Genomic DNA, 22,395 nt, shown 5'->3' on the forward strand with positions numbered 1-22,395 from the left:
TCTGTATAGTGGGTCTACCATCTTCATCAGGCTGATGCAAGGAAATGATACCACGTATGCACAGGACCTCCCTTATGCTTGGCATATAGTAGATTCTCAATAAACATTTGTTGTGTGAATGAATATTCTCTCCTCTAATCCTCTCAAAGGCAATCATTCTGCTGCCCCAACACATTTTTATTGATGACATTTCAGGCAGTACCTTATGAGCTCTCCATATCCAGAAGGCTGGGAAGGGAAGGAAAGGAGAGGATGGGGTGTTCGTGCTGTTCCTGTTGTGGTGAAAAGCTTCTTTGTGAAGTCTGAGCAGCACCAGCTCCACTTGGAGGCTGCAAATCTGTCAGCCCGAGGTCCTCAGAGCTCCCAGGTCCTGGCCTGCTCTGCCAGCAAAGTGGCATACCTGGGTTATAGATCCAGAGGTCTTCTGAGGCCAACAGAGCCACACACCCCCCATCCAGTTCCTGCCCCCCTTCCCCAAGCATCTGACAGAGGCCAGTTTGGCTGTTTCAAGAAATACCAATCAAAGTGTTTTATGAGAACTGTTGGTTATGCCCAGCTACACAATCCTCACGCATACTGTCAAACCCATCAGTGTGATAAACTTTATTTCATTGCATTGTAAAGTTCAGGTCATGGTTTCTCAGTCTTCATCATTTATACTTTACATGGCACAAGACTTTTAAAATATTAGGTTGTAAATTGTAATTCTCACAATTCCTTTTTTGGGAGGAAGGAAGGTGTAGAGGGGACTAAAATATACTTTATTCATTATTAAAAATGTTACGATAGTACACAAAATGGGAAAAATATAGAAAAGAAAGAAAAAGGCCAGGTACAGGGGCTCATGCCTGTAATCCCAGCACTTTGGGAGGCCAAGGCAGATGGATCACTTGAGGTCAGGAGTTCAAGACCAGCCTGGCCAACATGGCAAAACCCCATCTCTACTAAAAATAGAAAAATTAGAAGGGCATGGTGGCATGCACCTGGAATCCCAGCTACTAGGGAGGCTGAGGCGTGCTTGAGCCCAGGAGGCAGAGGTTGCAGTGAGCCGAGATTGCACTACTGCACTCCAGCCTGGGCGACAGCAAGACTCTGTCTCAAAAAAAAAAAAAAAAAAAAAGAGAGAAAGAGGGAAGGAAGGAAGGAAGGAAGGAAGGAAGGAAAGAAAAGAAACAAGAAAACATTTCTCAGAACTCCACCATTCAACAGATGTTGGTATTTCTTTTTATAAGTTTTTTTAAAGACAGGGTCTTGCTCTGTTGCCCAGGCTGGGGTGCAGTGGCACAATCACAGCTCACTGCAGCCTCGAACTCTTAAGCTGAAATGATCCTCTTTGCCTCAGCTTCCTGAGTAGTTGGGATTATGGACACACTACCATGTCTGGCTTACTGTTGGTGTTTATTAGAGGATTTTAAAAACATTTTAAAATGCACTTTTTACAAAGTTGTGATAATAACATTTACAATTTTTAAAATAGGTTTCCTCAGTGCTTAAAAATTGTATTCATTCATTCAACATTTCCTCAATGCTTACTATGTGCCTAGCGCTAGGGTACAATGATGAGTGAGATAACTGGACTTCGTGGCTCACACCTGTAATCCCAGCATTTTGGGAGGCTAAGGCGGGAGAATCACTTGAGGCTAGGAGTTCAAGGCCAGCTTGGGCAACATGGAGAGACCACATCTCTAAAAAATAATCATAATAAAAGTAGAAAATAAAAACAAAGAAAAATGAGAGACAGTGATGTGCCTTCTCTTGTCACCACAATTTCAGCTTGTTTATGCATTTGCTAAATGGTTGCTATGGCTTGAATATTTGTCCCCTCGAAAACTTATGTTGAAGTTTACTCCCCAATGTAGCAATATTCAGAGGTGGGGCCTTTAAGAGGTGACTGGGTCATGAGAGCTCTGCTCTCATAAATGGATAAATCCATTCATGGATTCATGGGTTGATGGACTAATGGGTTACTACAGGAATGGAACTAGCAGCTTTATAAGATGAGGATGAGAGAACTGAGCTAGCACGCTCAGTCCCCTCGCCTTGTGGTGCTCTGCACCACCTGTGGACTCTTCAGAGAGTCCCCACCAGCAAAAAGGCCCTCACAAGATGTGGACTTTACAGCCTCCAGAACTGTAAGAAATAAATTTCTTTTCTTTATAAATTACCCAATCTGTGGTATATGTTACAGCAACAGAAAATGACCTAAGACAATGGTGCTACTGAGTAGGGGGAAGCCCTCAAAAAAACAGGGGGAACTCTGGATGGGTGTGGTGGCTCACATTTGTAATCCTAGCATTTTGGGAGGCCAAGGCGGGAGGATGGCTTGAGCCCAGGAGATAGTGACCTCCTGGGTACATAGTGAGACCCCACCTATACCAAAAAAGAAAAAAAAAAATAGCCTGGCATGGTGGTGCAGGCCTGTAGTCCCAGCTACTGGGGGGTTTGAAATGGGAGAATCGCTTGAGTCCAGGATTTCAAGGTTACAATGAGCTATGATAGTGCCCCTGTAGATTAAAGGCAGAGTAGGGAAGCATGCCTGGTGAGGACAAGGAACAGCAGGGAGACTAGTGTGGCCAGAGAAACACAGGTGCTCAGATAGTGCTTGCTGAGTGATTGAATTACCCCAGCATGTGGTGCAAACACTTTAGTCCCCAGAGTGCCACAGTAGCTCTCAAATTGTGTCTCCCTCTGACTCTGTTCTCCCAGGTTTTTAAAAAATATCATCTGTGCAGACGTTATCATCCCGAAATTGCTGATGGATTTTTCAAGATGTCATTCTTCCCACTGTCCTCCTTTAACTCTGATTTCCATTTAAATGGGAGTCTGCCCATGACTGAGTTTTCCTCTTCCCGGGTCACTTGCAATGGGTCTCTGCAGCCTTCTTGGTGTGATTTCTCCAGTACCGACAACTGAACCTGGTACAGAGTAAGTTTCAGTTAAAGAGCTCTTGACTGAGTGAATGAATTTCCCCTGAGAGTTTCATCAATCCTTTCTACATCCCCATTCTCTGAGCCTTTCCATTGGTCATACCCATGCCAGTTTTGCTTACTTCTGCTTTTTTTTTTTTTTAACTCATGTGAGTCACCATCATCAGTTTTTCACTCTGTTCCTTTTCCTGGATGGGTGCTAGGCGCCACCTCTCAGTGGCATTCCCATTGCACACCAGCCTCCTCTGATCCTAAAGAGGCTACAGATCTTTTAGGGAAGGAGGAATGGAATGCCTGCTTACCTGCCCAGCACTCAAAAGAGCAGACCCATCAAGTCAAAACCCTCACACCTCACCTTGGACCTTTCCAACTCCACCCCAGGGGTCTATCAGAGAGGAAATCTAGACACTGTTTGCACCAGTCCTCCCTCTGCCCACCCCTCCCCACACCACAGGATGAGAAGCTACAAGTCAGGCGAGGAGCAAGTTGTGGCTCCAATGTGAGATTGAGCAAGCAGGTCTCACACTTTCTAGTTAAATCCAGATTTGTCCTTTTCAACTTTGTGACACGTGCATCATGTCATAGCAAAATTTCTTTATGGGACTGTCATAGAGAAACAGGACAGAAACCCTGGATTGGGGTGAGATTTAGGTTTTCCTCTTGGCTCGGGCTCTTTAGGTCCCAGTTTCCTCATCTGTAAAAGGGTAGATTGTAGTCCAAAACTCATTCATGTGCCAACAGCCTAGCCCAGGATCTTGTCTCCAAGGGAAAGGCTGCCACACAGGACTTAAATCTTCCACAGCAACTGCTCTGTCCCCAGCCTCAATCCCCCCACCCCTCCTCCAATCCCACACCACCACTCCATCGCAGGAACCTAGATGGTGGACAGGCTAGTGGGGATGGTGTGCAGAAGTATGTCGACTTATTCAAGGGAGCTTGGCCCTGAGAAAAGCTGGTGGTCTGCCAACATTCTCAGAGGCTGAAATATATCAAAACACCCATGTAAGAATGTACGCTGAGAACCACAGTGGCCAGAGGGAGGATACTGCTCTGCTCCCACCCACCCTTCCCTCCCCACCATACCTCACCCTCCACTGCCCCTGTCCAGGACCACTGCTCCTGGAATCCAAGGAAAAGGCAGAAGTCCATTTGGCCGGAGTGTGTGTCTCAATGACAGGAGGGGCTCCCTGGCTTTCTAGAGTCCTACCCTCCTGGCCTCTGTTCCCCTCAACCTCAGTGCCAGAGACACAATGGCCAGGTTCCTTTGAAAATTCCCTTTCTCCATGCTCCAGATTGCCTTTCCTGTACTCCAATTATTCAGGCTCACATTAAAGTACGAAGACGGCTTTGCGGGGGGACTCTGGTAGGTGTTAATCTTTAGCGTAAGGAGATTAAAGGAGCTGGTTTTCTAGGTAGTGTCTGATTTCTTTAGTTGGGAAGAGAGAGGCCCCACCTTTTATAAGGGCCTGGGGCTGCCAGCTTTGTACCCTTGATTTCTTTAGAATCCATTCAGACTTAACCATCCTTTCTGTAGCCAGGACCAGGCTGCGTCGAGGTCATCTTTGTCTTTCAACATGAATATCCTAGTAACTTTCTCCCCAGTACCCACTCCAGAGGATCCAGGGCAAAAGTAAATCTCTGAAAGTGTGTGTAGGATGAAGCTGGTGACTCATGCCTAGTTTATGAGTGGTAAGTGTGCATTACATGTTCTGCACATTATCTCGTTTATCCCTCACCACTCTATGGCGTAGGCACTATTTTAAGCCCCATTTTATAGGTTTTGGACCTAAGGGGTTTGGAGCGGGTAAGTCAGTTGTCCGAGGTCACACATTAGGAGGTGTGCTGTCCATTGCTAAAGCCAAGGCTCACTCTGTCCCTCGAGCCACTGTACCAAGTGCCAAACATTTATTAGGAACCTATTCCAGGTGCAAAACCCTGGATGTGGCCAGCAGATGATCAATATGCACATGAATGAAGAATGGGTAGCTCTTGAATTCTAGGAGCGCAATTTCTAACCTGGGAGGTGGTGTGAACATGAAGAACTCTACTCCAAAGCAGCCTGAAGTAAGTGCTGTCTCAGAGGTAGAAGGGGAGTCCCATAGGAACGTGGCTGAGGAGGGAGATCAATATACACTCAGAGAGAGAGAGAAACAGAGAGAGAGAGAGAGAAAGCTCGACAGAAAGACAGAAAGAAGGGAGGAAGAGAGGAGGGAAGGAGGGAAGGAAAGGAGAGAGAACATGAATAAGTGCTGAAGTTTTCTAGAAATGGGCTTCGTGCTAGGCCCTGGTAGATGGGTCAACTTCCGCAGGCTGGAGAGAAACAGGCAGAGGAAACAGCTCGAGCCAGGAGCCAGGGTGACAGCATTCAGGATCTGCTATGCAGTCAGGTCTGTGTCGGGGTGTGGAGAGAGGCAAGCCTGACAGGTCAGTCAGAATCGAATGGAGGAGAGTCCAGATGCCAGGGGAAAAGTCTGGGCTTGCTTCTGGGGGCAGTAAGGAGCTGCTGAAAGCTGCTTATCGATAGAGCATGACAGGCAGGAAGAGATGATGCAAGCTTGCAAAGAAAACTGGTGGTGGGAGGCAGGGATGAGGTCTTCACATGGTTCATCTCTTCTTTGGCCAAGGTCCACCACCAGGCTGGACACTTGAGGGGGCAGGAAGAGGAGGGATGGTCCAGCGTTGGGAGTGCTCTGAGCATAGGCTGAGCCTAAAGCCCCTCCAAGGCCTGCGGAGGGGCCCAGAAGGGCGAGTGGCCTAATCCTTAGGGACAAGGAAAGACCTAAAGGAAACACTGAAGGTCCTAGAGTAGGAGGGGTAGTGAGGATGCACAAGGGAAATTGGAAGGAAATGAACCATTCTGGGACATGGGGAGGAAGAATCTTCAATTCAGCCTAAGGAAAAAAAGTGTCCTTACCCCTTGCCCATTCAGGCTCATTTCTTTGAAACTCTTTTAAAGAAATGCAGGAAAAAAAAAACACTTTATTTTCCAAGTGTAGTAAAAAGTCAATGAAATTGAGAAACCAGCTGCCTGGAACATTCAAGTCACTGGGAATTTTTTTTTTTTTTTTTTTTTTTGAGACAACATCTTGCTCTGTTGCCCAGGCTGGAGTGCCTCAAACTTCTGGGCTCCAGAGATTCTCCTGCTTCAGCCTCGCAAGTAACTGGGACTGCTACATACATGCATCACCATGCCCAGCTAATTTTTAAATATTTTTTGTAGAGACAGGAACTCACTATATTGCCTAAGCTCATCTCAAATTCTTGGGCTCAAGTAATCCTCCCGCCCTGATCTCCCAAAATGCTGGGGTTACAGGCATGAGCCACAGCGCCTGGCCCTGTGATTGTTTTTTGATTTAATCTTAGAAGTAGAATAGGTAAATGACCACAGACAAGTTAGTATCAGGATGTCAACCACAAAAAGACCTACTATGGGTGACCACAGAGTCAGCAATATAAGCAGAAGGTGACTCAGCCGAGGACCCATTTGAGGGGGATCGAGGAGGCAACCCTGACTAAAAGTTTGCTCCACCCTTTAATGTTTTTGGAGGCCCTAAGTCCTGAAGACCTTATGGAATCCTCCTCTAATATATAATTAAACATTTTAAAATAAAAATAGGCTGGTGCAGTGGCTCACACCTGTAATCCTAGCACTTTGGGAAGCCAGGACAGGGGGATCACTTGAGCCCAGGAGTTTGTGACCATCCTGGGCAAAACAGCAAAAAAAAAAAAAAAAAAAATTGTTTAAAAAATTAGGCGGGTATAGTAGCATATATCTGTAGTAGCAGCTACTTGGGAGGCTGAGGCAGGAGGACCGCTTGAGCCCAGAAGCTGAAGGTTATAGCGAGCAATGATTGTGCTATGCTACAATTAAATTACATTTTCTGATTGCAAAATTCTTACCTTCATTAGAGTTGAAATGCTCTCTCTCTCACCTGCTTTGCTAATTCCCCAACCAGCACTGCCCTCACTAGCCTGTGACCATATCCAACAGCCCATTATGAGAAAGACATTTCTTTGGATCTTGAAAATGTCTGCATTTTTAAGAATTCCTAATTGAAAGGAAGAGGATGCTAACAGTTCAAGGCAGCAGTGTAGAGGTAGGAAGAGCTGGGCTTGGGAGGTAAACAGCCTGCCTAAAGAACTAAAGGACTAAAGCAAGTTCTTTAGTCTCCCTATGGCTCAGTTTTCTCATATGTAAAATGGGGAGGATAAAAAGAAAAATATCCCTCTTGTAGTGTCCTGATGATGAAATGAATCCACACACAGCCAGAAAGCATTCAGAAGAGTGCCTGGCACATAGTGAATCTCCTAAGTGTTGCTGTTATCACTTTCACCTACATCACAATGCAGCGGAGGCTCATTCTCCCCATTACAGTTAAGTAGCATAAAGCTCTGAAAAGGTAAGTAACTTGTTTTCAGACACACAGCTAGGAAGTAGTAGGATTAGCTGGGAGTCAAAACCCAAGTTAGTTTGACTCTAAAAACCCACTTTCTCCCTCCCATTGTCCTGCAAATTTCCCTGATTGGGGAATAACATTAGGCTTAAAAATTTTTAAATATTGCTTACTTTTTTGATAACCAATGGTACAAAATTCCTATATGGTATATAATGAAAAAGTAATTTCCCCCTCCCTCTCTTCTCCCAGCCTCCCCACCCCCAGGCCAACAGCTGTTCCCAGTTCCTTGCAGAACCAGCTTTAGAGTAAGCTTTTCACTGCTAATGCACATTTATTTTCCAGATCAATGTAATTCCCTGAGTGCCTCATCTGTGCCAGGCACTCTATCCTGGTGCTGCCACTGCCTTCAGAGGGCTCCTGGGCATGAGTGTGGAGGTTGTTGATGGTGGGAACTACTATATTGACTGCTGCATTTGGTGTTTTTCCCTCTGCAGTCATCTTTTCCCCCAGTAAAATCAGCTTGCACCGTTTGCACACTGGAAAAAGGCCAATTCAGAGCCCCAAAACCTCTTCTGTAGCTTGCTTTGCACAGAACCTGGCAAGCAAGGAGCATTATGGTATCAGAAGCTGACCAGAGGACTCTGTGATGCTGGATCTGGGATCAGCTTCCTCCTCTATGAAACTCCTGACCCTGCCAGTTCTCTAATTGCTCTGCCCCAGGGGCTTTTAGGAAGCATAATTTTCCATGAAGCCTTGCTGCTTTTGGGCTCCATTTCTAGCCGGAAGACCCCAGCTGTCCCACAGGTAACTGAGAAAGGCCAAAGAGCTCTAAGCCCCTTTCCTTACTTTCTCACCATTGTTCTTTGGACAGCAGTAATGTTAACTATACATGTATTTTTCCCCCTGCTATTGCTGCCAGAAAATATTTATAACGGGGTCAGCACAGAGCTTTCTTAATGACTTCATTATGAAATATGCTTATAACCTGTGGTATGATTACACAAATGCACAAAAGCAACTTCAGAAAATGGTGCTGATCATAACATAGAAATCCTTACTCTCTCTTTCCAAACATTAAGTATCTGGCTGAGGGAGATAAAGTAGGGATGGCACCATTTTGGAAGCAGCTAATTCTCATTTCAGAGATGGAGGCTCAGGAGAGGTCAGGCTCCTGGTCCAAGATCAGTAGAAGCAGGACTCCAGCCTGCTTGATATTTGACTTTTGGCCCCGCTTTTTTCCAATGCATCAAGCACCTCATGGAAAGGTCTGGGACTATGAAAATCTATGTTCTGTATGTTTGGGAAATTCATTTTCTGGTCAGCTGAATATTCTGAATAGAAAAATGGAGACTTCAGATTAGGGTTAGGAAGGAAGAGGGGAAGACAGAGGTGGAGGTTCCCTCAGCCTTGGATTCTTCTCCCCATCACAATTCACTTCTTAAAGTCTATAAGTCTCTCCTTCTCAGCGGGTTGTAAACTCCTCAGGGACGCAGTCTGGGAGAGATCTGGTAATGATAAGGTATGCGTGAGGCTGAGAGTCACATCTCCATTCTAACCCCTGCCTATTTGTTTCTAGCTAGGTAGGCACTGTGGTTTTTATCTGCATTTCTCAGATGACTAATACAATCAAACTTTTTTTTGTTTTGTTTTTAAGACAGGGTCTCACGCTGTCACCCAGGCTGCAGTGCAAGAGTACGATCACAGCTCACTGCAGCCTTGGCTTCCTGGGCTCAAGTGATCCCCCCATCTCAGCCACCCAAGTAGCTGGGACTACAGGTGTACACCACCACACCTGATGACTTTTTGTATTCTTTGTAGAGATGGGTTTTGCCATGTTGCCCAGGCTATGAACATCTTATAGATTTTTAGTAATTGTTAGTTTGTTTCTTTACTCTGTCTCCCCTTTCTTTCTGTATCTTTGTCCCCTTATCCCCTCTCCCAGGACCTCGCAAAACGCCACCCTGAAAGATGTCAGGGTCCTGGGATCCAGAATCCTCTACTCACAGTTCTGTGACAACCCTTCAGCAGCCCTTCATCATCTTACCTTGCCAGCCTCATCTCTCAGCCTTCCATCCCCTTGTACATGACTCTTCAGCCAGACTATCAGTTTCAATCCTCTCTGAGCCTTTGAGCTTTTGTAGAAACTGTTCCGTATGCCTGGGACACTATGCACCCTTCCCCACTCCTTCCCCATACTTCACCTTCCTAATGTCTAGGTCTCCGTCAAGTCTCAGGTCATATGCTACCTCCTCCAGGAAGCCTTGCTTGATGCTTCCCCCACCCCCACTCACCAGCCTGGGTTAGTTGCCCCTTGTTTGTGGCTAAGAAACATCCTGTACTTCCCCTCCTAGCACTTATCACACTGTGTTGCAATTGCCTATTTGCTAGTCTATCTGTCTTATACCTTGCCTCATCCCTTTGAGGCTTAATCTGTGTGTTTCACACTCTTCTATCTCAAAGCCTAGTGCAACAGTGATATTTGTTGAATGAATGATCTAGCTCAGATCTCTCTAAAAGGACAAAAATCTAACCTTCTGTGCCACCTCCCACATCAATCCTCCTCTTTGTCAAGGTCTCAAGAAAACAGACATTTATGGAAGGTCTACTGTGTGCCAAGCACCAGGCCAGGCCCTTTACGGTGATGTCATTTTCACAATTAAAAGGCTTAAAGCTCTGAATCTAGACAGCCCTTTGACTGAAACTCAGAGGTTCTGATGTCTAATCAGGCAACTAATGAGCAAGGGGAAATAAGTGATACCACAACTTTTTCCATCCTGATAGTGGCAAAGAGATGTCGACAGAATGGAAGACTGATGTAGCACTGAGCTGCTGAATCTTAAGTGCCTGGCACGTGGTAGGAGCACAGACAAGATGTGCCAAATAAATGAATATTTGAAGAGGGAACACAAAAAGGGCAGACTACAAGCCTAGAAGGCCCATGTTTCGTTCTAGGCCTGGCCTAATGTATTTCTCCCATTTCCTTCATGTGTTATTGATAAACAAAACTGGACATGGAAGTATTTTTGTCATGGGCAGCTGTTCACAGCCCCAGCCAAGCTTTATTTATTTATTTATTTATTTATTTTGAGATGGAGTCTCACTCTGTCACCCAGGCTGGAGTGCAGTAGTGTGATCTCGGTTCACTGCCACCTCCGCCTCCTGGGTTCAAGTCATTCTCCTGCCTCAGCCTACCGAGTAGCTGGGATTATAGGCACACGCTACCACACTCAGATAATTTTTATATTTGTAGTAGAGACAGGGTTTCACCATGTTTTGGCAAGGATGGTCTCGATCTCCTGACTTTGTGATCCGCCTGCCTCGGCCTCCCAAAGTGCTGAGATTACAAATGTGAGCCACCGCGCCCAGCCCTAGCCAAGGCTTTCTTGTGATTTCAGCTCAGACATCGTTGGCTAAAATGGCCACACCTAGCTACAAGCGAAGCTGAGAAATTACGAGTTGTGAAACCAAGGGGAAAAGAAAGCAGATTTGGTGTAAACAGCAGTCTCTCCCACAGCATACAAAGGCCATCTTGCCTCTGCTCGTGTCACTGGACGACTGTGAACTATCACCGGATTGCTGGATTCTCTCTCTGGAAAGGTCCTCAATGGTCATTTAGTTCAATCCCCTGATTTTACAGATGGAAAGAAAGATTGGGGCCCAGAGAGAAGTGACTTATTCACTCTCAAAGAGTTGTTTGGGGCCGGGCAAGGTGGCTCATGCTTGTAATCCCAGCAACTCAGGGGCCTGAGGCAGGCGCCGCTGGAGACCAGCCTGGGCAACATAGTGAGACCCTATCTCTACAAAATTTTTTAAAAAATTAGCCAGGTGTGGTGGCACATGTCTGTGGTTCCAGCTGCTTGGGAGGCTAAGGCAGGAGGATAGCTTGAGCTCAGGAGTTCAAGGCTGCAGTGAGCTGTGATTGCACTCCAGCCTGGGCAAAAGAGGTCCTCTCTCAAATAAATAAACAAACAAATAAATAAATAAGTTGTTTGGTGCTAGAGCCACACTGTTTTGCTTAATCTGTCAGTGCTTTATCTGCAAAGTGGGTCTTTAAACAAGAAAATCTCATCTCCTTCATAAAAGGAGACTTCAATGATAAAGAGGAAAGCATTAAAAGCCGTTTAAAATTACGACAATGGCACCAAACACAAATCTTTCTTCAGTTACTCAGAGGCTTGTCTATGTCCTGTGGTCATGAAGCATCTCCATTATTCGGAACTTTGGCTTCTCCTGTGTAACACTGCAAAATCATATACATGACCATGTGCATGAGGGGTGAAACTTTACCTTTTTTGATAAAAGACTAGTTATTGATTGTGTAAATTTGTGCAATTATTTAACATTCTTTGAGCTTTAGTTCTCTCACCAGTAAAATGGAGATGATAATATCTACCTCCCAGGTTTTTTTGGGGGGGTAGGGGTGGCAGAAAGATTAAAAAAGAAATAAAAATCATAGTATTTATTGGGTCCCAACTAGGTGCCACAGTATCAGGCACCTAGTTGGGACCCAATAAAATATAGGTTTCTCTTCTCAAACACTTGAGGTCATTTCTCTGAATACTTAGGCGACCATATCATACAATTATTGCTGTAATCGCTTTAAAAAGGAGCACTTCCAACAACATTCAGTGGACAAATCGTTTTTTTTAAGATCTGCTTTTGCTGAACTAGGTGCTGAGAATTCTCAGATGGAAAAAACACACACACACACACAAACACCTATTCCCAAGAGAGACTGAAATGTGAACAGAAAACAGCACCATGTGAGAAGTGTGCTTGGGTGAGTGATGGAGGGCTTCCCGGAAGAGGCTATGTGCTTCATGGGGAATGACTAGGAGCAGACCAAGAAGAAAGAGACGAGACAGGGGAGGACACGGAGGTATGAGGAAGCACATTTTCTATGTGGGGACTATTTGAAGCACTTCTGTAACAGTGAAAAAGAAGCAGCTATAATAAAAGGGAGGGGCCTAGTACCTGTGAGAGCAGTGGGTTTTGGATTTTATCCAAAAGATGGGGAACCACTGAAGAATTCCAGCAGGGAGACGATGTGAAAGGGCTGAATGGGTAGTGGGGAGAATGACACCACCAGTATTCCTGAGTGGGGAAGGGAGAACTGGGTGGTTGGAGGCCACACCCACCCCTTTCCATTTATTTAGTCATTCAACAAATAGTTACTGAGGGCCTGCCAGGCTGTATTCCAGGGGCTGGAAATCAGACAACCAACAGGACTAGCAAGATCTTTGTTCTCATGGAGACTGACAATAGATAAGCAAGTAAACATGCAAGGAAATATCAGATAGGTGCCACTAGGAAAATTAAACCAGGCAACAGAAGAGTCTCTGAGTGGCAGCGGCCCATTCCCTGCCCCCAACACTTACCAAGACTCCTCTTGATATAACTTTGGCTTCCCAAGGAGGCGTTGCTCCTAGAAAAATCTCTACGGTAAATATTAATAATTAAGCCACCTCTCGGAGTGTTTCCAATGAGCCTTCCCTGGGTGGGGATAGTCAAAGCTAGTTTTCCCCAGGGCCTGGTCTGCCTTGTAATGGTCGGTTAAGGACCATCAATTCCACCAAAAGTCCTAAGTTTAAGGTATTAGGAAAATCGCGGCAACCTTGAGACCTTTCCTGAAGTGGTTCCCCTGCAACATATGACCTCGCCCTCCCCTCATTACCCACGCCACTTCCATGTATATATACAATTATCCTTTAAGAGAGAAACATTTGATAGTACGGTTGCAATTTTGCATTCCTCCCCTTTGAAAAATGCAAACTTTTAAAACAGGCCCGCCGCTTCGGGCAGGTTTTGCCGCGGAAACCACCCTCCCTCCCCGCCCCCGGATGTCCAGAGGGCTGGGTGGGGAATCCCGGGAGCCGCGCACTCAAGAGCACGGGAGCTGGAGGCTGGAGGCTGGCTCGTCACCATCAGGGCTCCCTGGGATGTAAGTCAGAGCTCCTCAGTGCCAGAGGGATGCGGGCCAAGAATAAAAACGCGAATGCTGTATTAAATGCAGCTGAAGAAACTAGGGACTGAAAAGGCAGATTTCCCAGTGTGCATCATGGTCTTCCCCCATTTGACTCATTTACTCACTGCGGGTTTCTTTTTCTCCACTATTTTCTTATTACGAAAACTTTCAAAGACGCAGGAAAGTTCGCTGTTTTAGGGAAATCTAGCAAAAGCCCCAGGAGGGCCTCTCTGATTCTGCCCAACTTCTCTGGACTGCCTGATAGAGCTTGCCCTCAGGGGACTATCACAATTGGGACTAAATTAGAGCCCCTGCTCCCAAGGGTTTTTAATTCTAGCTGGGGAGACCAGTCACTAATACAAACTTTCTTTTTTTCCTTAAAATAGTTTACACCTTACACAAAGCACTTTCACATTCCTGATCCCGTTAAAATTATAAAGCTAGAACTGAAAGGAAATTTAGAGATCATCTCTAGGGGTCAAATATTGGCAAATATTGGGCCACTTGCTAAGGTCCTGCCCATGGCAGACATGGCTAACACACCGCACACTCACTCATTCATGTATACCCTTATTTATTGGACATCCTCCATGTTCTACATAGCATGTTAGAAATAAAGCAGAAAACCAGACAGACTTGTTTGCTACCTTATGGACCTCCAAGGGGAAGAGAGACATTAAACAAATAATTACATGCATTAAGAGTGTTTTTAGGCCGGGCACGGTGACTCATGCCTGTAATCCTAGCACTTTGGGAGGCCTAGGTGGGAGGATCACTTGAGCCCAGGATTTTGAGACCAGCCTGCGCAATAAAGGAGACACTGTCTCTGGTTGTTGTTGTTGTTGTTGTTGTTGTTGTTGTGTGTGTGTGTGTGTGTGTGTTTTAAAGTGTTTTTAAAGTGTGTGTGTGTGTGTGTGTGTGTGTGTTTTAAAGTGTTTTTAAAAGCCGGTGTTGGGGCAGACAAGGGCATCACGCACTGAGAGGTACCCTGGGGGTGGGACAGGGTTGGGAAAAGACTCCCTCAGGAAGTGATGTTTAAACTGAAGTCTAGGGGATTAGGAAATGGAGTCTCTGAGAGGGTGAAGAAATATTATATACCAGTATGAAGCATGGCCTGAGTGAGGTCATGCTCCAGGGCTGAACAAGGGGCTATGGATGCTAAGTGGGGGTGGGTGTCCAGAGGAAACAGAAGGTTGGTGGACCAAGGTCTTAAAGACAAATAGGTTGACATGGAGAGATGGGTGGAAAAACTTGAGCCAAGGGCAGATATTATTGTTTCTCCTCCTCCCACTTCCCAGGAAAGGAGTTCTCATCTAGTGTCAGTAAAAACAAATACAAAGTTATAAGTTATTGGCCACCTAGTATGGGGTGGCAATTGTCATGAATTCCCACGTTCCTTGCGAGACAAGTATTCTTCTTCCAGTTTTACAGATCTAGAAAAGGCTTGGAACGGCTAGAGACACTTGCTAAGCCTGGCCGTCAAGTAGGCAGCAGAGCTAAGATTTGAACCCGTGCCGGCCTGCCTTCCTAGGCAGACGCACTTTCCACAATGCCTCACTGCCATAAAAATCCTAGGCCGAGGCTTGCTCTAACAGCAATCAAATACCACTTGGAAAAGGGCAGATCTTTGAGGAATCAGAAATACTTCTCGGGAAAGGATGAGCAGAGGTGCCGCACCCCCGTGGGTGGATACCATTAGGCAGAGGTCTATGCGGAAGAGGCCGACTTGTGGCGTGGGAGGTAGGGAGGAGTGAAAAGTGACTGACGGGGCGTCCCTGGCTGCTCTAGGACTGCACTGCGGGGAGGTGCCCGGCTCTAACCACTGCCCTGCCCGGTTAATCATTTCCTGACCTTCCTTCCTCCTCTCGCCGTGGCCGCAGGATTGCCACATCAGTCTTCCCCCTCCCCCTGCTCGCCTTCTGGCCCCGAGGCTCCTTCGCCGGGTTTTACAAGGAGCCCCAACTTGGAAGCAATATTTGTAATAGCCCCGGACGTCCTCAAGTGCCCCAGTGAGATCGCAGGCTCCATCCAGGGTATGCCAGCCCAAGGGGCCCCTTGAGGCTTGCCCTCTTCCCTAATCACTTACTAAAAAGAGGTCAGAGGGTCAGGGATCCAATCTCCATACAGATTAACAAGTTACAGACTCGGTTTCCCCCGCGGGAAAAAGGGAATGGTAACAGCTGGTTGGCTGTTACGAGGCTTAAATGCGGTATGTGAAGTGCCTGGCTGGGAGACCTTAGGTGTCTAACAAATGCTAGATCCCTTCCCTTCTTATCTTAGCCTGGTAATGGGGAGTTTAGCTTGCCCAGCAATCCCAGGTTACGTTAATCTCACTTGAACTTCCAGGCTTGTAAGTCCTACGACGTGCTGGAGGTAACGCAGATGGTGAGTCACAGTGACAGGGTTTGAACGCGGGTTTGTGGGCGCCCCTGTGGGCCCAGCCACGCAGCATGTAGGTGGCTGGCTAACACCACGTGTTCAGAACCTAGAAAGGGCTACGGATCGCACCTGCCGCAAGGAGCCGAACCCTAAGTCTGGACTGCCCTGGCACCCATGAAACCCGCTGCCCGCCTCCCCCGGGGCCAGGCCCTTGGCCTCCCCAGCTTGTTTCTTCGTGTATAAAATGAGGGCCGTAGTGCCTGTCTGCCCGAGAGGTTTTAATGTTCTTGGAGCTGCCGGATTTTTACCACGAAGCCACGGAGTGGTCCGCACCACGTAGGTTCAGTCTCCTCCGCCCACCGCAGGAAACGCCGCGGACGGCCCGGGGTGCCCTACTCGGCGCCCCACCCTTCCCGGGGCCGGGGAAGCGGCGTGACTAGGGAAGCCACTTCGGAGCACAGCCGGACTCTGCGCCACCAGCTGGAGCGCCCCGGGACCCCACCCCGCAGGGTGGACAGGGGCGGGCCCTGGGGCGGGGCTTGCCCAGGGGCGGGGCGGGGAGGGGCCGGCCTGGGAAGGCGGAAGCCTCCAGTCTAGGGGTGGCTGCAGAACCCGGATCTCGGAGTTACACGTTCTACGGAGCGGGCCGCCGGGAGACGGCGGGCGAGAAAACACGGCGCCCGGAAGCCTGTGCTTTCTTTGACGCAAGGGCTCGAGACGCAGCCGCCGTCGGCCGAGCGCCCGGCTAGGAGCGACCCCAGACGGAGCCTCCGGAGTTCCTCCGCCCCCACCTCGCCGGGTCCTGGAGCAGCGGTCCTCCCAGCCGCCCTCCTCGTGGCCATGGAGTGTCCACACCTGAGCTCCAGCGTCTGCATCGCTCCGGACGCAGCCAAGTTCCCCAACGGCTCCCCGTCGTCCTGGTGCTGCAGCGGTGAGTGCGGCCACGGGCCGGCCCCGCCGCGCACCCGAGGCCCCGGCTCTGCCGGGCCTGCCGTCTAGGGGCCGCAGGCGGCCGGCGCGCAGACCCGGAGAGGGGCGAGGGCGAGCCGGGCCCGGCGGGCTGGGGAGGGTATGCGATGAGGCGGGCGCGGGCGGGAGCGGCGGCGGCTCCTTTGTTTCCCGAGGCCCGACGGCCGGGCCAGCGAAGGAGAGGGCCGCGAGGGGCGGGAGTCCGCGGAGGCCTCGAGCGCGTGGGGGCAGCGGCGGGCGGGGACCCTGGCCCGCTGCGCGCGCCCTTGCCCCGCCCTGCCGTGGCCGGGGGCTGTGCCCGTCCGTGTCGCGGGGTCGCCTGTGGGGCGGGTGTCCGGCCCCCGAGGGGCGGCCGCACGTGTGGCGGGGCTCGCACCGCGCTCCTCCGCGGACAGGACGGGAAGAGCGCCGCTCTCCGGGCGCAGCTTTGTCTGGGCTGCGGGGCGCGCGGGGCCCCTCTCCGCCGCCGACCCCAGCCCGGGTTTCCTTTCCCTTCTCCGCAGGCTCGGGCACCTCGAAACCCCGAGAGGCGCTCGGAGCTCGGGCGGCGGAGGTCGGGGTCTTTCATCTGTCAGGAAGGGTGAAGTTTGAAAACAGGCTGCGGGCTGAGAAGCTCGGAGGCTGAGCCAACAGCTGCTTCGGAGGGGGCGGCTCGAGTTTGTTTTTCAGACCTTTTGGGTTGTCCGAAATTGCGTTGGGATTCCCGAGTTCCTGTGTTGTGAAACAGTTATTAGGTTTATATAAGGCTTTTGAGTACTTAAGCGTTTTAACTCCTCCTGCTGGCCCCCTTGGAAGCCCCAGTGCCCTCTCATTGTCTGCTGTAAGCGACTTCTTAGGATCGCACCGGCCACACGGCTTTGATTACTTCCTGGTAGGGCCCTGGTGCCACCGCTAGTCTTTGTTTATTAGCTTGAGATGATCACTGCTATCTGGGGTTATATTAATAGTGTACAATTCGAACTGTGCACTTCAAAAATCTTAAGTTCATTTGAAGAAATACAGAAAAACGGCAATGGTATGATTTAGCTGTGACATGTTCCATTGTGGGCCGGAGCTGGGAAGATAGTTTAGAGAATGCCTTAGCACTTTTGACAGCTTACTACTTAAATAGTGATTATGTCCTTGGAAAAAACATCGGTAGGTCCACAGAGAAAAATATACTCTGGGATAAGGAATAGAAATAACTGCGGTTTCCTGGCGTGCTCAGACGTCTGATGCTTTGCTTGCCTTATGTAAAGTCAGATTTGTTTTTCTGTATGAAGCCTTTAAAAATTAACGGTTAATTGGTTTCACAGAGCAATATTACAGTTCTTTTGTGAGGATGCAGAAACTTACGTAAATTAGCTTTTACCTGTAAATTTGTCGGAATGTTGAGTATGGAACAACAAATAAGGTGTATGGCACTGCTTTACAAATTGGTTGTGGTGGTACATTAGCTATAACTGTAGCTATTGCTGTGGTGCTATAATTATAACTTTTTTTTTTTTCCCAAAAGAAATTTGAAGAAAAAAAAAAAAGACCAAAGTAAACACTAGGAAAAGCCTACCTCACAGGGAAAGGTGGGATTACTCTTGCTCATCAGTAGTAAACTACAGGAAGACAAAATGGACAATTAGCACACTTCGGCATTTTCTAGGTAAAATCTCATCAAACTTAAAAATGGCTTCACTGAGCACATACATCTAAAAAAAGGAAAAGAACTGTGCAAGTGGCAGATACCCTCTTGTGAGTCAGTCTTGCCTCTATCAGTCAGGGAGTCCACTTGACTGTGAAAAAGAGATGCAGGAAATTGAGCATCTCTTGAGGAACTTAATAAGTTAAAATGGAGCATAACGAGATGTGCTGATAACAAGAATAAACTAGTGTGGGGTGATTTCTCTCCAACGGGTAGAATGGCGTCTTTGCATCTTGCAACAAAGTGTGTCTGACATACAGCTTTGCAAGCCTGGTTCTAGTCACTTGCTTGAATTTGTAGAACCAATAAAGCGAGTTTGGCAACTTTGTGTGAGTCCACATTCTGAATTGAACCCATTTTATGTAGGCCTCCCGTCTTAACCTGTTGGCATCCATTTGTTGATATAATCTAGCGTTATTGTATTAAGCTTGATCTTGTTCTTGCGTGCCTGTTGTTTCAGTGATTAAAATGATTAATCTGTGAGTCCTTAACTAACTCATTATCTTGGAGTGTTATATAGTCGTGTTTTTTTTTTTCTCCCACACTCTTGATTTTATTTTATTTTTGGTTTTTTGGTAAGGGACCAAAAGGGTAGCCAATGTGTTGAATAATACTGTGACTGGGTATTGAGTCTGATTACGTTCTTATTCAGGAGGGGAAAATCCCTGTTTTGGCACTGGGACAATAAAAGTAATGCCCTTGCCTTATTTTCTTTGCGAGTTTGCAATTATACCACAGCAAGACAGCCAAGCAAATTGCAAAATGCTACAACATTCTAGGTTCTACCAGTTAGCAGTACCTAATTGGACAAATAGTTCTATTTTCTTTTTTTTTTTTTTTTTTTTTTTTTTTTTTGAGATGGAGTCTCGCTGTGTGGCCCGGGCTGGAGTGCAGTGGCCGGATCTCAGCTCACTGCAAGCTCCGCCTCCCGGGTTCACGCCATTCTCCTGCCTCAGCCTCCCGAGTAGCTGGGATTACAGGCGCCGCCACCTCGCCCGGCTAGTTTTTTGTATTTTTTAGTAGAGACGGGGTTTCACCATGTTAGCCAGGATGGTCTCGATCTCCTGACCTCGTGATCCGCCCGTCTCGGCCTCCCAAAGTGCTAGGATTACAGGCTTGAGCCACCGCGCCCGGCTAGTTCTATTTTCTTTGAGTATCAGTTTCCTTATATAATCTGTAAAAAACAAAAAAAAGGGGGTAATACTTTGTATTTACTTCACAGGTTGCTATTAGGATGAACAAGGTAATTTTTGTTGTGAAAACGCTGACAGTGTGTGTATACACTGTTCAAGAGGTCAGAACATCTTTATAAACAGGACTCTGAATAATTAAATATCCAAAGCCCATTAAATGGGGACTAGAACAGACTGGCTTTATGCTGAATGATGCTTTACAGGGAGATACAGAACTCAACAAGATTACAAGAAGTAAGAAGTAATTAAAAATCAGAATTAACATGAGCTTCTTATCCATGGAAGGCACTGTGTGTTAGATTATATAATTGTGTATTACAGCAGTTCTTACATTTTTTGTGCTAAGGACCCCTTTACACTCTTAAAAATCATTGAGCACCCAAAGAGCCTTTGTGTAGCTTATATCTGTTGATGATATTTATTAGAAATTAAAACTGAGAAAAACTTAAAATATGTATTTATTAATATGCTCACAAATAATAGTAGACCCACTACCCGTAACATAAATTGAGAGTTTATATAAATGTTTTTCAAAACAAAAATTTAGTGGGAAGAGTGGCATCATTTTACATTTTTGTAACTCTGTTCAGCTTTATAGAAGACAGCTGGATTCTTATATTGCTTCTGCATTCAGTCTCTTGAGATGTCACATCATGTAGCCTCAGGAACACCTCCACTGCATGCTTGTGAGAGAATGACTGTAAACAAAAGTAACATCTTAAATATTATGTATGAAAATTGTTTTGACCTTCTGGACCCCTTGAATGGGTCCTGGAAACTTTCAAAGGTCCAGGACCACACTTTTAGAACCCACTTGTGTAAGCTATAGTTAACAGTTAGACACCTGCTCATATCACAATAACTTTAAAAAGTTAGAGAAATCCTTAAGGCTAGCAACGTTTATGTTTCTGTAGAGACCTGAGGTTTTTGAAATGTATTAGCTGGGAAGTAAACCATGGGGTCTAGTAGTCCTTTGCTCTCAAAAAAGGTAACAGTCTAATGTAGCTGGGGGAGAGACAGGAAGCTAACTAGTTAGATACATCCATGTGGTTTAAGGTAAATGTTGAAAATAGCAATCTCCTAATAACGTAAAGGCTGATTTTTGTCTAATTGTTGCTTAAAGGATTCTAGTTTTAAATGAAAAAGTTTTAAATAAAAGCTAGGGCATTCTCTCAAGCTTTTTGTTATGTGCACATACCAGATTAGTTATTTTCAGAAGCTGGAGGCTTGGGCATTCCTTATTTTTGTGGAAAGAGTTTAACCAGTGGGAAAAAACACAAATTGTTTAAAAAGATGCCCTGAATACAAGTGTTTTCATAACTAAGGAAAGCCAAAGACCAAGCATTTGAACTTGAGGGTTTGGGTTAAACAGCCAGTTAAATTAGAGATATTTAGTAGGATAGGTATGCTAATTTTTCCCTGATTAATTCTTCAACGAGTTGAGAGTGCCTCTTTAAGTTTTCAGTACACACTTGCCCTCATATTACTCTGCCCAAGAAAAGTAAGTGTAGATCAAGTAAATGTTCTGCAGTTTTGCACCCAAAATTGCAGATAATTCCACCCAAAATACTGGAGATAAACCCTTTTTTAAGAGATCCATTCAGTAGGATGAGGTGTTGATTATTGGTTGTCAGTGGTAATAAATTTGTAATGGACGGATCAGGTTGTGATAAAGGTAAGACATCAACCTTGATGGAGTGATGGGTTATTTTGTATCGTATTTCTCCACAACCTACATTTAACACTCTTGTTTGCCCAGTGAACTAAATTTTCTAAATACAGTCATTGCTTGTCATTAGGTCAAATGCATTTACTGCTTTTTAGTAACATTCTGTGATGAATTTATTAAGTGCCTAACAATAGAGCAATTAGTAAATATTTGCCTAATAAATAAAGGAACTTTAACTTAGATGTGTCTGGCAGGGTCTTTATGTTGAAAATAAATGCAGAGTGAGCTTTCCCCCAGAATGCTTTTACTAGCCCGCACTCCCAGTATTTTAGTCAGTAAATGTTGGCTGGATTGTGAGCAAGTGACCATCTGCAGTGTTGTTATCACAATGAATTTGTGTTCTTTTGGTAGTCTGTATTTATAGATGGGCAGGTGGACAATTTAGTTGTAAATGTGGATGGGGTAGTTAAAAATCAGTGGACAGGTGATAATTTTTTTAACATTAATTCTAAAAACTAGTATTTGAGTTTTATATATCCTTCTGAAGAATTTAAGCTTCTTTGGTAATATTTATAAAGCTTAAGTCAAATGTCTTTCTAGTCTTTCTGCAGTATTCCTCCCCCACCCCATCCGCCAGAATCTTAAAGCAGTCTCAGCTTATTTCCAGAATCTCTAAATGATTGGTCATGGATGTGAAATGTGTGAAATTTACAATGTGCTCCATGTATGTGTTTTGTTTAAAGAGGCTGCAGTATAGAGATTGAGCTTAACATTTCCTTGTTGTGAAAAAGTTTTGACACATTGATCAGAAGTTATTTCCCTAGTAATATGCTTAATAGTGTATAAAGAACATCCTTCATGGTCTAAGCAGAAGAAATGATGGAGTTGGGGGAAGAATTCGAACTCTTTGGTGTGGTTTCCTGTTATTTATCCTCAAAATAATTTCTTCTCCTCGTTCTTTGCTTGTACACCATTAGCCTTAGACTCGTGTAACAGCCTACTTTGTCCTCATTGAAATTTATGTAATTTCCTTCTCCACTGGAATATAAAAGATTGATTTTGGATCCTTCAAGCTAGATTTAGAAATACTTATGTTTTTGTAGTGTTTGCAGCTCAGTGAATAGACCAATGAGTAATTTAGTGTGTAGCTTAGTGAGTAATTTAAATTACTGTTTTAAAATTTGAGTCCCTCTTCCATCAGGGACTAATTAACATGTACAT

General features: G+C 46.0%; 1 protein-coding gene and 1 long non-coding RNA gene across 10 annotated transcripts in view; one reads left to right on the forward strand and one right to left on the reverse strand.

The window, feature by feature from the left end:
• Window positions 1-1,381: 1,381 nt before the first annotated feature.
• LOC144329918 (uncharacterized) lies at window positions 1,382-3,621 on the reverse strand. The gene is made up of 2 exons (XR_013395658.1): window positions 3,452-3,621; window positions 1,382-2,915 (listed from the first exon to the last, which is right to left on the reverse strand). It is a non-coding gene; the product is annotated as an uncharacterized LOC144329918 (long non-coding RNA).
• Window positions 3,622-16,369: 12,748 nt separating this feature from the next.
• Window positions 16,370-22,395, forward strand: part of USP3 (ubiquitin specific peptidase 3) — an 88,689-nt gene continuing 82,663 nt past the window's right edge. For 8 of the 9 annotated variants that reach the window (XR_013395154.1, XR_003730916.2, XR_013395155.1 and 5 more), the window contains exon 1: window positions 16,370-16,599. Coding sequence is in view for 1 of the 9 variants with exons in the window: in NM_001266070.1 (NP_001252999.1) it covers window positions 16,509-16,599 (91 nt within the window). In the remaining 8 variants the exon portion in view is untranslated. The remainder of the gene's footprint in view (window positions 16,600-22,395) is intronic. The other variant, NM_001266070.1, reaches the window with a different exon arrangement.

Source organism: Macaca mulatta, chromosome 7 (genome assembly GCF_049350105.2).
Source record: "Macaca mulatta isolate MMU2019108-1 chromosome 7, T2T-MMU8v2.0, whole genome shotgun sequence".
Classification (NCBI taxonomy): domain Eukaryota; kingdom Metazoa; phylum Chordata; class Mammalia; order Primates; family Cercopithecidae; genus Macaca; species Macaca mulatta.